Here is a 17676-nt window from a genome sequence, read left to right as displayed (position 1 = left end):
GGGGTGATTAGACACTAAGTAGCAAAAGTTGCAGTTTTTAATTTCTTTAAGTTGAAGTGGAGTTTTGGCACAAGTTTAACAAACACAATACATTTCAAGCAAGCATGCAAAGAGTATATGAGCAGCGGAAAGTAAAGCATGCAACTTGCAAGAATGTAAAGGGAAGTGTTTGGAGAATTCAACTGCAATTTGAGACACGGATGTTTTTGTCGTGGTTCCGATAGGTGGTGCTATCGTACATCCACGTTGATGGAGACTTCAACCCACGAAGGGTAACGGTTGCGCGAGTCCATGGAGGGCTCTACCCACGAAGGGTCCACGAAGAAGAAACCTTGTCTATCCCATCATGGCCATCGCCCACGAAGGACTTGCCTCACTAGCGGTAGATCTTCACGAAGTAGGCGATCTCCTTGCCCTTACGAACTCCTTGGTTCAACTCCACAATCTTGTCGGAGGCTCCCAAGTGACACCTAGCCAATCCAGGAGACACCACTCTCCAAGAAGTAAAAGATGGTGTGTTGATGATGAACTCCTTGCTCTTGTGCTTCAAATGATAGTCTCGCCAACACTCAACTCTCTCTCACAAGATATGGATTTGGTGGAAAGAAGATTTGAGTGGAAAGCAACTTGGGGAAGGCTAGAGATCAAGATTCATATGGTGGGAATGGAATATCTTGGCCTCAACACATGAGTAGGTGGTTCTCTCTTAGAAAATGTGTATTGGAAGTGTAGGTATGTTCTGATGGGTCTCTGCATGAATGAAGAGTGGGTGGAGGGGTATATATAGCCTCCACACAAAATCTAACCGTTACACACAATTTATCAATCTCGGTGAGACCAATTGAGAAACTCGGTCGAACCGATTTAGCAAACCTAGTGACCGTTAGGATTTTCGGTGGGACTGAGATGCAACTCGGTAGGACCAATATGGTTAGGGTTAGGGCATAACGTAATCTCGGTGAGACCGATTACACAAACTCGGTGGGACCGATTTTGGTAATAAGCTAGCCAGAGAGTTGGTCAGGCAAACTTGGTGAGACTGATTACACAAACTCGGTGGGACCGATTTTGGTAATAAGCTAACCAGAAAGTTTGCATTGTAATCTCGGTAGTACCGATTGCTCAATCTCGGTGGGACCGATTTGGGTAATGGACATACACAGAGAGATTACAATCCCATCTCGGTGAGACCGAGATCCCTATCGATGAAACTGATTTGCCTAGGGTTTGTGGCAGTGGCTATGACATATGAACTCGGTGGCGCCGGATAGAAAGAATCGGTGGGGCCGAGTTTGACTTTTGTTTTAGGTCATATGTGGATGTGGGAAGGTAGTTGAGGGTTTTGGAGCATATCACTAAGCACTATGAAGCAAGAACCTCATCAAGCAACACCTCATCCCCTCTTGATAGTATTGGCTTTTCCTATAGACTCAATGTGATCTTGGATCACTAAAATAGAAAATGTAGAGTTTTGATCTTGAAGCTTGAGCTAATCCTTTGTCCTTAGCATCTTGAAGGGGTTCCACATCCTTTAGTCCATGCCACTTAATTTGTTGAACTTTTCTGAAACATACTAGGTAAAAGTATTAGTCCAACAAGAGATATGTTGTCATTAATTATCAAAATCACCTAGGGAGCACTTGTGCTTTCAACTACCGATCGAGAGTCCCTCATGGTGGGAGTCGGGCCAGAGCATTACTACCATGAAAATGCTCTGTATGTTGAGTTTATAGAATTGTTTCAGTTATTCAATCAAGATGCACTTGACAAATCTATCGCCAGTTGCTATTGCCTGTAAGTGATTTCTTTCTGTAATTTCAGTAAGTCTCTAGCTTGTTGTAGTGCTCATTGATCATTACCTATAATTATCCCCACTTTTCTTTTCTGTGGTATTATGCAGAATGAAGATGTATCAAATGAAAAAAGTTGGATGCTATGGCATTGGGTTCATTGACCCAAATACTATTAATCAAGAGACATGGACGTGTCCATGGGAACGAAAAGACACAGAGAAAAGCTTGCTAGAGTTCTTGGTGTGCCTAAATACATGTCCATAAATACTACTTCCTTACAACTTCGGGTGAGTCACACTGTCTTGTACTATAAATTCTTTTTTTGCTAAATAGCTAGATGTTAATAAGTGTGTAGAGCGTTTAGGGTAGTTGACGAGTTATGCACATGCCCGCTTAATTATACATGCAAACGTGTGCGCATGCAGTGTCCACTGGATCTTGTTAATGATTGAAGTTGATGAGGGAAAAGTTCAAGTACTGGACTCACTTCCTAAAGACATTAATGACTACTCAATCTTGAGGGGGATGGTCGACAGGTAATTTCAATCATTATCGAACTATATGTCGGCCTCTTTAGTTCGGCATTTCCTGATATCAACTAATTAATTAATAACTCCTTTATTCATTTTCTTTGCTGGCGGGCAACGCTTGGGAAAAGTTCATCAAATAGGTTGATGGCCCATGGAAAAAAGAGCTGAAATGGATTCGACCCAAGGTAATCTATAATACTCCCTCCGTTTTTATTTAGTCTGCATATTAGGTTTGACCGAAGTCAAACTTTGTAAAGTTTGACCAAGTTTATAGAAAAATATATAAACATTTACCATAACAAATCTATATGATATGAAAGTACATTCAATAATGAATCTAGTGGTATTGATTTTTTATTGTATATGTTAATATTTTTGTTTATAAACTTAGTCAAAGTTTATAAAGCTTGACTTTGACCAAAGCTAATATGCGGACTAAATAAAAACGGAGGAAGTACCTAAATAGTTCATCCCCACTACCATATTTCTCTTGACATGCAGCCTATCCACCTCAGCAACTTGCCACATCATCAATTATTTTTCCATGTAACTAATTTCTATTAGCATCTAGAATTGCATCTCGTCTCTCTGTTTTCCAGTCTTAAATTACCACCGAAGCTCAATGGTGTCAATTAGCAAAGAGAAGCCCAATCGTCCTGCCCCCACCATCCTTCCATTTCCGCTCTCTCTCTATCCATAAATAAAGGACCAATCTACTCCACTAGCAATGGTATAGAGTGCGGAGGCTAGGAGGCAATCTCTTCGTGGCAGGTCGCCTATCCGTGGCACCTCCCCTCCCCTTCCAGGCTCAGTCGGGGCTCCTCGCTACGTCCCCTCGATCTCTGCATGTGGTCCGCCCCTCTGGCATGGTCGCTGGTCTGCGGCACGTTCGCCTTTGCCGGCGCTGCCCGCTGCCTCCCCTCGATCTATGTGTGTGGTCAACCCCTTTGGCATGGTCGCCGTTCCGCAACACCTCCCCTCCTCCTCAGCCTCTGCCCGCTGCCTCCCCTCTTCCTCCGCCCCTGCCGCTGTCCTTGGTGGCCTATGTCAAAACCTGCTTCTTTCGCCGCTCCCACAGATGGAAGGCATGGATAGGAGGCTGCAGCATGCGGTCGTCGCTTATGTTTGTGGTCGGAATCAGACCGACCACTGGAGTCTCTCCTGGAAGGATGCTCTACCCAGCGACTGAATCATGGAGTGAGCGTCGCGTCGGCCAAGTGCCAAGCCGGTGGACAACTTTCTTTTCGGCCTCGAAGGTATGGGTGGGCTGATGGTAACGCATGGTAGGGCATCCATTAACAGCCACGGCTTGCAGCAGCGTTGGATCGACCTTGAGCGCGTATAAACATAGATATAGCTTGGACTAGAAAATCTGATTTGTGGTTTGCGTCATGTCCCAACATCACCCACACCAAAGGACGGTGCGCTGCCTCCTATCTCCTTAGAAGTGAGCAATTTCTTTGATTACTTTCGATTGGAAACTGATTTGTGTCTTGTAGGAAGCAATTTTTGATGAAAGCTATATGTTCGGTCTCCATCCACCTCCCGCTGGCAGCATGGCTGGTCAGCCTGGTCACTCACATAAAAAATCCTCTGTAACTTAAGCACTCAGCACTGTCGGCAAGAATGTGTCCACATATGATGGATAGTTCTCATATCTCCCATCCGAATGATTTTGATTGCAAGCGCTAGATGGCGAAAAGTTCCTATTTTCAGATCTTGGAGTACTGTTTGCCTAGCGTCTGTAATGCTCTGCCTTTTGTCGACGGCTCTGAATATTTGTGTATGTCTTGCTGTGGCTCCCTGCTTGCTTACTAATCAATCCATCAGCTTTTTGAAACTTGGATAGTTGTCATTTTGAGGAGCTTGCTTTCATGTATCTTGCCAAAGTGGCACCCGTGAATGTTATTTCTCTCTATTAATCAAGAGTTAATTGTTCAGTGTAATCCAAACAATTTGTTTTTAAGGGTAAGCGTAGCTTTATAGATTAATGGTGCTTCTGAAATATTTTATTTGTCAGTAGGTGCTTCTCTCTGCATTTATAGGTAAACAAAATATTGGAGTAAGGGCTCACAACTGATTTAATAAAATCAATATCAGTTATGTATAGTGAAAGCCAGATCAATTTCTCAATTACTATAACCTTTTTTCTTAGATAGACCTAGCAGTTTGGATCCGATGTACCAACTTGTGGAATTATTCTCTATGATGAAGAGTTTGTTCAGTGGATGTTTATCTTCTATAGTTTCTATCTCTCAGTAAGATCCGTGTATAGTTATGCCAGTTTTACATCTAGCCAGACTAGTTGAATGCCCGTGCGTTGCCACGGGCCAATATAGATATGCTAGAGACATTATTGAAATGATTGTTCTTTGTATGAACACAAATGTCAAGCATTCGGTTTATTCTCGCTGAATATCGACGCCATTCTCCCTGTTTCCCTTTTCCACAACAACCAAGCATCCACTCCTTTTCCTCCCCATGGGACATCTCCTTCGCCATCGGGTTAAGGACAAGTTAAGTGTCTTTCTACCACTATCGCAACCTAAATGGTGTATCAGGACAAAAATACAAAAAATATAGTAAAAATTAAGATCTTCATTGTACTAAATAACACTGATAACCTGGAAGGAAAAACCGCAAATGATAGCTTGTATAGTATCATGTGCTGACACAGCGCCAACCCACTCCTCCTTGTCAACAGAGCATGTGAGACATCTTTCTCTCACACCAAATGCATCTCGTCCAAACTCCAATCCTCAAGGTCCGAATCTTTCCGTGTCAAGACACTAGATTTGGAGCTCTGAGTTGGGGATGATGTTTCTTTGGCCACCATCGTCTCCTTTGTCTCAGAGCGACCGGATGTAGTAGCGCACAACCGAGAGAATGGAAGTTCACAAGAGGCCATATATTGGTTAGGCTGCATGATATCAATTTTAGAATATAATCATATTTTCATCCTTCTCATTGCATAGAGGCAAACAAGATATGAATATCAGTTGAGAATACATCTTAGAAACAAAAGCATCAGCATATACAATAGATGACTTGTAAAATCAACATTGAGACACAACAAAACACCAGATGTGGAAATGGCGGAAAGAGAATCAGAGACAAATTCTATAACCAGGATAAAAAATAATAAAGAAGTACCTTTTACTTTGTCTAAATGGTAATTTTTTGGGTGCGCCTAGGTCTCAGTCGACTCAGACTTACCCAAGTCTTAATCAAGTGATATAGTATATAAGAAGAAAAAAGAAAAAAACTGAAAATAATTTTTTGTACGAATCTCCATGCAAGATCAAAGTAATATAGCATAGATTGAGACATAACGAAGTCCCAGTCGACTGAGACTTAGCAAAACTATAATTTTTACTATGTTACACAAGAACCTCAAAAGCTAGATCACAGTTAATGGTTTTAGATAGGCAGCTGCATAATCTAAGGAAAAAGTGATTGCCATATCCAACAACACAAATAGAGAATAGTAAGAAGAAGCTGCATATAAGCTGGTATAAGAGTTTATCTTCTTAATCCAATGACAAAAGGAGAAACCTTGAATCAGATCACGTTTGTTTAGAATAAGGAACCAAAATGTAGATTTGTACCATTGAAATAGAACAATATCATAAAAACATGTCATGTGTCGAGAGCTACTTGTGTGTTTATATGTCTATCATCAATGCACCACTACAAGATGACAGTGGCCAATAAACATAACTTAAGCACAAGCATACATCATCAATGCATCAAGATATGCAAGTAAGCAAGAAACAAATGTCGTGTATTTGTCACGCAAGACTTCAGCTTATATGCTATAAATATATAAACAAATCAGTTGTTATCATGAACATAAAAGTCCATCATCAAGTCCAAGTCTCTCATTGTGACCAATACTGATAGGTAGAATACTATAGACATAGTTAACCATATAAAAAGATGGGGAATTTTCCTCGCTAGCTAGCCCTGTTTGTTCAAATGGGTCGACTGGTAGATTTATCGTCAATGATGCTAACCCACTTCGGCTTCTTTCCGTTATCGTTACTCAAATCATGAATATATTTTTCCTATTGCATCCCTTTCGAGCGTAAGAAAAACACTCCATTATTTACCTTTTAATAGTATTTCATTGCATCATTTACATCAAGTATAAGAAAATACAATGTAGTCAAATATAAGAAAATACAATGTAGCCATTTATTAGTTCAACAAGATTGTTTAATTGAGATTAAGCTTAGTGATATGACACAAAGATTCAACAAACTCAGTTACTGATACGCAAAATTATTTATGTGACAAAAAATATGTCTTAATTTCAACATTATTAAAAGGGAATCGCAAGATTATATGCGGTTGGCTACAACTGGAAAATAAAATAAAATAAAATAAGTAAATTACGTGGCAGAATCCAGATAAGGAAACTCTACAACCTACAACTTTATCTGAAACGTAGGTACTCCTACATCCACACTGACAAAACTATCTATTAACATAATTAGGAGCATCAGCAGATTTAGACAGCAGAACTGAGAAAATGAAGTGTCGCCATATGTACAAGATAGCAGCTGTTTTCTATCTATTATAAAAATTTAGAAAAAGGGATAAATTTTACCATGTGGCCCTGCACCCTGAACCTCTGCCTGGAACATGAACTGTAGCCGTTCTCGTGCTCCCTTCTCATGCTCGACCCCGCAAGCTTGCCCGACCCTTGTCGTAGTACATCCTTGCGGCCACAGCAACCATGTTGTATCCACCCGCCCTGGCCATGCTGCTGAATGGTGGAATCGTAATAGTCGGAGGACAGCATGCCATCCTCCGATGTGACCTTGCGTGCCTGGAGTGTTTACGTGTCCCCTGCAGGTGTTGTTGCATGCAAGAGCAGTATAACTTCAATTCCCTTAGCCCTATTCATCCAATGCGTCCATCGGTGATACTTGCATTTTGCATTGATGTCGCTGAGAAAGCCACTCTATCTGGTCTTGCTGCGAGAGTGACAAAGGCGAAATAGTTCGACTGATGCTGTTTGAAGTTAAATGGGAAAAATAATACCAGGTCAGTATGTGACAGAATGCTAATAAACACCTGTTGGAATCCTTTGAGGAACTTGGGAGGAATAAGGAAGATAATTTGTTGGAGGAATCATAGTAGAGTGAACTGTTGAGTCCTGCTTGTATTTAATTTTTCAGATCTTGTAGTCCTGCAAGTAGCAGACCTACATCAAAATCATCAGTTTTCAAAATCCGTGAAGCAAGACAATAATTCATATTATACAGAAGAAACCTTTGAAATATCACGAGATTGCTTTGTGGAAAAGCCTATTAACTAATGCATTTTGCTACCTCTAATCAATTTTAGCACAAGGTACGTATGGCGGCACAAGTCATTGTGAACCTAATATATAAATGTAACTGATCACAATCGGGAGCAATGTGATAATGTAAGTTACCTTGCGAGATAAACATGCTTCATGTTGACTGCCTTGCTCTTTGCAATATCATCTTCTAAGTCAGCGAATTGCCTCTAGAAATTGTCAACATCACTTCATAGCAAAAAAAATCAAGAACCAATGGCAGAAGTTGTGAATGTTGCTACATAAACAAAATAAAAGAGAAAAAAGTTTACAAGCATGTCACAGAAACCTGGCATATAGAAAGCTCATTTTTTCAAAGCCGTTCATGTAATCCTTGAGAAGCTGAGGGTGGTACTCCAATATCTCCCGAAATATAAGTCCCATTATGTGTTATTTGGTAAACTTTTCTTTGTTCAAGCTCAAACTCAATTTACAAAATTGGTTACATAATGGTATTCACTTTAGTTTAGCTAGACCCTTAAAAGGGAGATAAACCATGAATATATGATTTTGTAACGTAAATACAAATTGATGCAAACTCGAGGGATCATTTAGAACCTGACGAAGAAAATGAGATGCGTACCGCTCGTGTATATCTGCTCGGCCCTACAACCTCAAGCACCATTTCTTGCTTGTGTGCTGCTCAAGAACCATTTATTGCTTGTCTGCCGATGGCCCTGCTCCAATAGCTATGAGTCACCACGCAGAACGACAAAAATATGGCCGTGTCGCGGTACAATGCCACCACCTCGCTCACCGTGTTTTTTCCCAATGTCGCCCTGGCTTCCACCCTTCCTCCCCGTCCACCCATCCCGATATTCATGATGGTACCGCACCAGCTCAAGCCGACAGCCACCCGCGGGCGTCCTATCCATTGGGATACCCCCTAATAACCTATAAAATCTGTAATTTGGATCTTAATGTAACTGAAGAACTTCGATACGTACAGAGTAACCGAAGCTACTTTAAGACACGATTTAACTTCAATACCTGATCATCCTTATTGGGAAATGAGATGGAAATAATTATAAGGCAATAAAATCACTTGTTCCAGGAACCAAAGACCAGGTCTTGCGCTCTCCATATCAGCAGACCAGGATTGATTGAAACTTGAGCTGTTTGAGTTGCAGTATCAACATCTATCTCACTCTCATCTTCGTAAAAAGGTAACATCATATAAATGTCAAAAATACTAAGCAAGAGAATACTCCAGTTCTAAATGTTTGAAGTGTATGGAATTAACTGGAAGAAGTCATAACTATGTCAGTTACCAATTAAACATCAGAACAAGCAGAACCTACTTGGCATAAACTTCAACAGTTAAACTCAATAATAGAACCGTTTGTACAGCACCACAATACAGTAACAGTTGCTTTGCACCAATGATCAAGATTATATGTATTGATTTACTTATCAAGCCAATCACTACTGTACCAGTAAGAAACCAAGACACATCTAAATAAATAAACAAATAGGAACAAAGAAGTTGAAGGCTGAAAATACCATGCTAGGAGCAAGGAGAGTCAGGGCAACAAGGGCAGTACATGTCAAATCTATCCAAAGATGGAGTTATAGGTTGCAAGCATACCTCGTGGCTGGGTGGGGCATGGCCGTCTCGGAGAATTATCAGAGGACGAAGCCCAAGCCGCTGTCAGAGAGGAGCAGGTTCGGCTTGAGATTGGGCCGCGTCTCCCTCTCCTTCCCGCCTTCGTGCTACGCCTCCTCACCCTCCGGCGTCGCAACGAACTTGGATGTCCGTCTCTGGTGGTAGGGCCGAAGTGGCAGGTGCGTACGATAGGGTTGGGGATTGGGTTGGACCGCACTTGTAGTAGCCCGTCGGCGTCGACAGCGCCATGGGTAGGGTGGGGAGCAAGGAGATGGATTTGGGAATCGTGGTGGCTCAGAGATCGATTGGGAACAATCAGGGAGAGAGAGAGAACCGACGATAGCGGGGACGACGTAGGAGTTTGATCAGAGGGAGGGTGCAGGGTTGGTCGTGGGAAAGAGGGAGAGATGAGGAGATGGGAGATGAGACTGGCAGGTCGTGGGAGAAGTGGAGGTCGTCAGAGTTTTTCTTCTCCTGCTTTTTCGGGAGTTTTTCTCCTTAACTTTTCTCTGCGTGGGAATCCAACGAGGGGAGGAGGGTCAAACGAGGTGGAGGTAGCGAAGGTGAGGTCGAACCATCGATCGAGGTTGAACCATCACGACGTTCGATCCTCCTTTAATAGTAGAGATATCTAGCCAGATAAGTGCTAGGAGCTATATGGCGTACTCGCAACTATATCACGGCAAGCATATATGAGTTACTCTACTTCCTATGTAGTATAGAATGCTGTAATGCCCATGTAGTGTGGGCAACGCTGCCTATTAATTAACACTAAAAAGATGTCCGGTGGAAGGTTTCTTTGCATTAGCTTATTCTAGGTGTTTTTTGGAATCTTGAACTGGTAGCAAAATATTTTGGATAATGTCCTCTTGATTTCTGACATTGAATAGATATAAGTGAATACGGTCACATTTCTTTGCTATGCTTATCGATACAAGCTTTGGAATTTTGGACCATAATTGTCTTAGCAATGCCATTGGGGCATCAGCTCCCTATATTTTGTTGCGTGTATAATTTTCCTAAAATGTCATACTCTACTACAGTTTTCTTATCAGGAACTAATTGGGATTTTTTTATAAGTAGTTCTTCTATACAACTCTGGCCTCTACTACTTTTGTTGGTAGATTATCATCCTTCTCCTACGATGTTACACATTATACTATTTGAGCATTGCTTCATTTGGTTGCATTGGTCAATTTTTATGATCAGTGTTGTAACAAAGGACTTAAAGCTTCAACTGAAACCCAACTCTGACGATATCCTAGATACAAATTGCATTGGGATTTAGATCTACCCATTTAGAGTTTAACTATTTGTCATGCCTCTCATTGTTCCTTACTTTCTATGACCGTCCTCTTGAAATATAAACTGATCAGCTAACATCATGTTCATCTATCAAGAATGTACGCGTGTAATGTCTTCCATTATCCAAATGTAAAATTGACAGTGAATGAACATACTTAATACGCTTGGAAATGTCAAATATGAACACATATTCCATTGTTGGTCAACGCCTTTTTGTTTGGTACCCATCATTCGGTCATTTTCATTTATACATAGTCTATCTCTGTTGATGTTAGTTGAGTTCATCTATTAAAGAGGTACTTAGGATTTAAGTCCACATGAAAACTGACTAGAAATAAGTAAATTTCAGACATTGATGATATGATTTTCCATGGCAAAACAAATATTTACAGAAAGTTGTACACGGATGTCCCGCATCAACGTGCGGGGAAATTATCTAGTTAATTAAGTAGCTAATACTAGCTAGCTACCACCTCTTTAATTCTAGTTTCAATATCATTATCATGCTTGATTAATTATTATCTGATTGAATTATTTTCTTATAAAGACCCTGAAGCAGGTGTCGGGGACTGATTTATATGCATACTACGTTTGCGAGAACATTCGCATGATGACGTCCGAAAGGACCAGAACTGATAGAGACCAATGGGTATATTTGCCAGAACACTATTCACAATTTTTACATAATTATCTAATATATATACACACAACTAATACATGCATATTGATCTCTTTCTTTAAAGATGAAGAAGATGCGGGATAAACTCCTACCATCAGCTCGCATACGAGCAATCTAAGAGGAAATAGTTGGGTTTTTGCTTGATCAGGTCATAGATCCCAAAGAAGAATACTATTACAAGCTATAATGCGTCCATATGTAATGATCTGCAGATTCTAGAAGAAATTGTATATACCAAATTATACACACACATACATGTGTACGTATGAATGGTCGTGCGAGACATTCGATGACATATATATAGGATCAGAATAGTTATTCGGATCACGGTCGGCGCTATATAGGCCCGAAGACACGTTCCCGAGCTCCCAAAACCCACGAAGAAAAAAACAAGCCCACTCCACGCCTCCTCGTCCACCACCTCGCCCGATCCCCAACCTCCGGATCTCCCCAGTCCCAGCGACGCCGAGCTCCCCCTGACCCCGCCTCCACCAGGCGTCGCCGCCCCCGCCCCCGCCCCCTTCAACTCCCGCCCCGCCGGCAAGCCGGGCGCCGCCATGCCCGCCCTTCCCTTTGACCGATCTCCTCCTTCCTCACCGTCGACGTCGTGGGAGCACCCATCCCGCTGCCCAGACCCTAGCCAGTGACGCCGCCACCGCTACGCAGCCGCAGCCACGCCCCTGTCGACGGCGCCGCCGCAGCCCCACCCCCGCCGGCGACGCAACCGCAGCCCCGACCCCAGCCGATGACGCGCAACACCACCTGCCAGAGCACCTCGTGGAAGCCCGATCCAGCGAGGATCCTTCACCACCCTCCACTCTCCGGTGACCACCAGCCCGCGTGCGGATGGTGTGCTATCCTGCAGATCGAGGAGGCGTCGAACTTCAGATGGAGGAGGCCACAACCTGCAGCTGGCCGCGCCATGGTTGCGCGTCGCCGGCATCCTCCGTCACGCTCGGCACCTCCTGAGCGTTGGAGTGAAGGTCGACTCGTATGCACTCTGCAGTTCATTTTCTACTGATCCTGTAGCGCCTAAATCCATCGCGCACTTATATCGCAAGGTTCTTGCGTGTGTGTTTTGTCCTGCAGGGCATTTTCTTCAGGGCAGTGGAGAGCACCCTCACCCTGATCCCATCTGCAGCAGCGCCCCGAGTCCTCCCAAAGCAGCCTTGAGCCGTTCAAGTATGCAGCCCCGGGCCGTTCAACGACGGAGCTGCCGACCGTTCGTGAACACAACACCCCGGATCCTGCTGCCCACCATCCTGTAAAGGGAGACTTATTGTGAAGACTTCAAACTGAGTACAGAAGACTCGATTAATTTTTGCTCCCTTCTTGAAAGGAAGAGGGGAGTTGGTTCTCTTTTGAGGTTGCGACTCGATTAATCGATTAATTACAGCTTATTTTCGACCTTCCTGTGCTAGTAGATCTTTTCCCAATTCTGATCTTCTTTCGGTTGCTGTTTGGATTTATTCCCTTCGCTCTTCTTCGACCGCGCTCATAAATACGGCCTTGTAATCTTGTGGAAAGGAGCAGTGCAGTGCATGTGAATACATATGGCCTGAAGCTGCTATAATTGTCCAAAATCCGGTGTTTGCTACTGCAATCCGAGTGAAGTATATTTGGAAACATGCCTGCCTCGAGTCTTCTACTCTGGTATGCTCGCATCACACAGTATGACAGTATACTACACAAAATAACATGGGAGTGATTCCTGCAAAAGCTCAAATTCTGCTGACAAGTTGTGTGCTGCGTTTGGCACTTTTCAGTCCTGAACCAGCAGTCCTCGAGGCAGGATGTACTACTACCTGGACTCATCTGCCCCGGAGGCACAACACGAACCAAGCCCCATGTTTTTCAGTGACTGACTCAGTAGTCCTTGATGGTCGAACATCCGGCAGCTAGCCCGTACTGCACCACCATATCTTGCCATCTTATGATCCCAGCAAAATGTTGAAGTAAAACACACACCACCAGGAGGAGAGTATATGTCAAGGAAGGACTGGTGAAATAGCAGGGCAAAGATGCCACAGTAATGCTGAGCCGGAGTGGTAGCGTGTGTGCGAGAAGACTCGTTTGTTTGGGTTGGGGAGCCAGCCGAGCCAACGCACACTTGGTGGACAGTCTATCTGGTTCGTACGCCCGGCCATGATATTGTGTCCGAAAAGAAGACTCAAATGGGCACGTTCAACTACTGTGTCCCCAGCCATGAAAACTTGTGGCCCGTCATGGTCTCCTCACACCTAAACGGCTGCCATTTTTCTATTAGTGAAATTTCCTCTGTTTTGGATTTATGAAGATGGAACAGATCACTGTTTAGAGTTTTGTTGGTACGCTGTTGCTGCAGTTTAAAATGACAGAGAGAGAGATTTCTTTTAAGAGATGAGCGCTGCTGCCGTCCTTAGTTAAAGAAATGAGAAGAGAGAGAGAGAGAGAGAGAGAGAGAGAGCGCATATAGGATATAGTGGGTGTGTGCTGGATAGAAACCACTAACTTTAGAAGAAAAAGTATTTCTTTATCTGGCACTTAGTGGGTGTGTCTTTCTCTGAATAGTGGGTAGTGCAGGCATATACTATGCTTTGCCTGTTTCATGTCCTCTTCAATTGGTAAATTGTTGGTAGTATGTTACATAGCGCTTTCTTGCATGTATTGCCGCTAGGAAGTTCAAAGAACAGTTACATAGCGCTTTCTTGCATGTATTGCCGCTAGGAAGTTCAAAGAACAGAAAACTTAAAGTTCAGGTATGAAACCACACAAATTTCATAGAAGAAAAAAATACGTACAGACTGGAAAAGTTCACGAGAGAAACACAGAAAGTTGAGAAACAAAAAGCCAATAGTTCATTTTCGAGAAAAAGTGAAGTTCAAAAAAAAGAGAAACATCACTAAAAAATCAATGTGCAAAAAAACATACCAGAGATTTTAGAGGAAAAAACTCAAGAATTTTGTGGGTATACCTAAAAGATTCTATACTATGTCAAGAAGTTTCATGTTTCTCAAAGCACCAAGAAGTTCAAAATTAAAATAACAAAGTAATTCAATATTTATATAAAAAAATGATCCCTCTATCCCATAATATAAGAACGTTTTTGACACTAGCACTAGTGTCAAAAACCCTAGAAGTTCAATTTGAAATAACCGAGAAGGTCAAAGAACCTAGAAGTTCAAATTTAAAAACTTAGAAAGTTGTTTACTTATTTAAAACCATATTTTTTTCTAAGAAGTTCAAAGTCAAAAAAGAGAGAAGTTCAAAGGTTAAAAAAACTCAGATGTTTTCTCGTTACTAAAGAATAACATGAAGTTCAAATTAAAATAAAAAGGTAAAGCTAAAAAAGTTTAAAAAGAATTATCTCCCTAAAAAACCCATGAAGTTCAAATAAGTTTAAATTCAAATAATAGAAAACAACTCATATTTACAAAAAGAAGGATGTTCCATTTTTAAAAAATGAAAAAGGAGCCTCAAATTTAAAAAGGCGAGCAGTTCAATGTTAATATAACAATAAGATTTTTCTCGTGTCTAAAAACTGAAACCAATAATAATTTTTATGGATTTAAAGCCTAGAGGTTCAAATTTAAAAATATGAAGAAGTTCAATGTTTATAGAAACCGTAAGAAGATCAAATTAAAAAAAGCATCTCAAACAAATTCATATAAAAAAGGATTATCTCTGTTCAAAAAACTTAGAAGTTTATTTTTAAAATACGGAATAGGTCGATGTTTATTAAGAAACTAGGATTTTTTCCGTTACTAAAATAAATAACACCAAGTCCAAATTGAAAAACCAAGAAGTTCAATTTTTAAAAATAGAATAGTTTAATGTATATGAAAAACCCAGATTTTCCTCGTTAGTAAACAATAGACCAAAAAGTTCAATTTCAAAAAACTGGAGCAGTTTGATATTTATTACAAAACTCGAACTTTTCCCGTTACTAACAAAAAGATTCTCCTCCCCGTAGTTGGTATGCATCTACTACAGAAAAAATACATCGACCTTAGAAGTTCACATATGGCTGGGAAGGAACAACTATAGCTCTCTCTGTGCACATGTTGTGTTTGGAGAGGCATGGTTTTGATTTTGATTTTGGGCTTGGATGTACAAGTTGTATGATGAAGGTGAGACAACTAACTGAAGTCCATTTGCACATGTGAAATTCAGTGAGCCGTATGAAAGGGAATAAGATCGTTTGTTTATTTGGCCCCCATTTGTACATCGGGTTATCTAATTTCTTGTTTTCTATTGTTTCATGAAGTTCAATAGTATGTTTTGATGCAAAAAAGTGCTTTTAGTATGTTTTGTTGGGGAACGTAGTAATTTCAAAAAATTTCCTACGCACACGCAAGATCATGGTGATGCATAGCAACGAGAGGGGAGAGTGTGATCTACGTACCCTTGTAGATCGACAACGGAAGCGTTAGCACAACGTGGTTGATGTAGTCGTACGTCTTCACGGCCCGACCGATCAAGCACCGAAACTACGGCACCTCCGAGTTCTAGCACACGTTCAGCTCGATGACGATCCCCGGACTCCGATCCAGCAAAGTGTCGGGGAAGAGTTCCGTCAGCACGACGGCGTGGTGACGATCTTGATGTACTACCGTCGTAGGGCTTCGCCTAAGCACCGCTACAATATTATCGAGGACTATGGTGGAAGGGGGCACCGCACACGGCTAAGAATATGATCACGTGGATCAACTTGTGTCTCTAGGGGTGCCGGCCCCCTCTCCTTGTCCTATTCGGACTAGGGGGGAGGGGCGCGCGGCCCAGCCCTGGCCACCTCTCCTCTCTTCCACTAAAGCCCACTAAGGCCCATATACCTCCCGGGGGGTTCCGGTAACCTCCCGGTACTCCGGTAAAATCCCGATTTCACACGGAACACTTCCGATATCCAAATATAGGCTTCCAATATATCAATCTTTATGTCTCGACCATTTCGAGACTCCTTGTCATGTCCGTGATCACATCCGGGACTCCGAACAAACTTCGGTACATCAAAATGCATAAACTCATAATATAACTGTCATCGAAACCTTAAGCGTGCGGACCCTACGGGTTCGAGAACAATGTAGACATGATCGAGACACGTCTCCGGTCAATAACCAATAGCGGAACCTGGATGCTCATATTGGCTCCCACATATTCTACGAAGATCTTTATCGGTCAGACCGCATAACAACATACGTTGTTCCCTTTGTCATCGGTATGTTACTTACCCGAGATTCGATCATCGGTATCTCAATACCTAGTCCAATCTCGTTACCGGCAAGTCTCTTTACTCGTTCCGTAATACATCATCTCACAACTAATTCATTAGTTGCAATGCTTGCAAGGCTTATGTGATGTGCATTACCGAGAGGGCCCAGAGATACCTCTCCGACAATCGGAGTGACAAATCCTAATCTCAAAATACGCCAACCCAACATGTACCATTGGAGACACCTGTAGAGCACCTTTATAATCACCCAGTTACGTTGTGACGTTTGGTAGCACATAAAGCGTTCCTCCGGCAAACGAGAGTTGCATAATCTCATAGTCATAGGAACATGTATAAGTCATGAAGAAAGCAATAGCAACATACTAACGATCGGGTGCTAAGCTAATGGAATGGGTCATGTCAATCAGATAATTCATCCAATGATGTGATCCCGTTAATCAAATAACAACTCTTTGTCCATGGTTAGGAAACATAACCATCTTTGATTAACGAGCTAGTCAAGTAGAGGCATACTAGTGACAATCTGTTTGTCTATGTATTCACACATGTATTATGTTTCCGTTTAATACAATTCTAGCATGAATAATAAACATTTATCATGATATAAGGAAATAAATAATAACTTTATTATTGCCTCTAGGGCATATTTCCTTCAGTCTCCCACTTGCACTAGAGTCAATAATCTAGATTACACAGTAATGATTCTAACACCCATGGAGCCTTGGTGCTGATCATGTTTTGCTCGTGGAAGAGGCTTAGTCAATGGGTCTGCTACATTCAGATCCGTATGTATCTTGCAAATCTCTATGTCTCCCACCTGGACTTGATCCCGGATGGAATTAAAGCGTCTCTTGATGTGCTTGGTTCTCTTGTGAAATCTGGATTCCTTTGCCAAGGCAATTGCACCAGTATTGTCACAAAAGATTTTCATTGGACCCGATGCACTAGGTATGGCACCTAGATCGGATATGAACTCCTTCATCCAGACTCTTTCATTTGCTGCTTCCGAAGCAGCTATGTACTCCACTTCACATGTAGATCCCGCCACGACGCTTTGTTTAGAACTGCACCAACTGACAGCTCCACCGTTTAATGTAAACATGTATCCGGTTTTGCGATTTAGAATCGTCCGGATCAGTGTCAAAGCTTGCATCAACGTAACCCTTTACGATGAGCTCTTTGTCACCTCCATATACGAGAAACA

General features: G+C 42.0%; 1 protein-coding gene and 1 long non-coding RNA gene across 8 annotated transcripts; one reads left to right on the top strand and one right to left on the bottom strand.

Annotated features, from left to right (window-relative positions):
- Positions 1–4679: 4679 nt before the first annotated feature.
- On the bottom strand, positions 4680–9774 carry LOC119317164. 6 transcript variants are annotated; one of them, XR_005153534.1, is made up of 8 exons: positions 9262–9768; positions 8664–8827; positions 8431–8576; positions 8232–8350; positions 7770–7911; positions 7406–7535; positions 6936–7305; positions 4680–5243 (listed from the first exon to the last, which is right to left on the bottom strand). It is a non-coding gene; the product is annotated as an uncharacterized LOC119317164 (long non-coding RNA). The 6 variants fall into 6 exon arrangements; XR_005153532.1 differs by having other exon boundaries at positions 8257–8350; positions 9262–9766; XR_005153536.1 differs by having other exon boundaries at positions 7770–7862; positions 8257–8350; positions 9262–9766.
- A 1877-nt stretch (positions 9775–11651) lies between these two features.
- Positions 11652–12676, top strand: LOC119317163. Of its 2 annotated transcripts, none has more exons than XM_037591572.1 (2): positions 11652–12246; positions 12353–12676. In XM_037591572.1, exons 1-2 carry the CDS (start codon positions 12009–12011, stop codon positions 12529–12531), a joined length of 417 nt encoding a protein of 138 aa, XP_037447469.1. In that variant the 5' UTR covers positions 11652–12008; the 3' UTR covers positions 12532–12676. The 2 variants fall into 2 exon arrangements, with proteins under 2 accessions (XP_037447469.1, XP_037447470.1); XM_037591573.1 differs by having other exon boundaries at positions 11652–12254.
- Positions 12677–17676: the final 5000 nt, after the last annotated feature.

This window comes from Triticum dicoccoides, chromosome 6A, assembly GCF_002162155.2.
Source record: "Triticum dicoccoides isolate Atlit2015 ecotype Zavitan chromosome 6A, WEW_v2.0, whole genome shotgun sequence".
Taxonomy (NCBI): domain Eukaryota; kingdom Viridiplantae; phylum Streptophyta; class Magnoliopsida; order Poales; family Poaceae; genus Triticum; species Triticum dicoccoides.
This window is presented reverse-complemented; position numbering and strand designations above follow the sequence as displayed.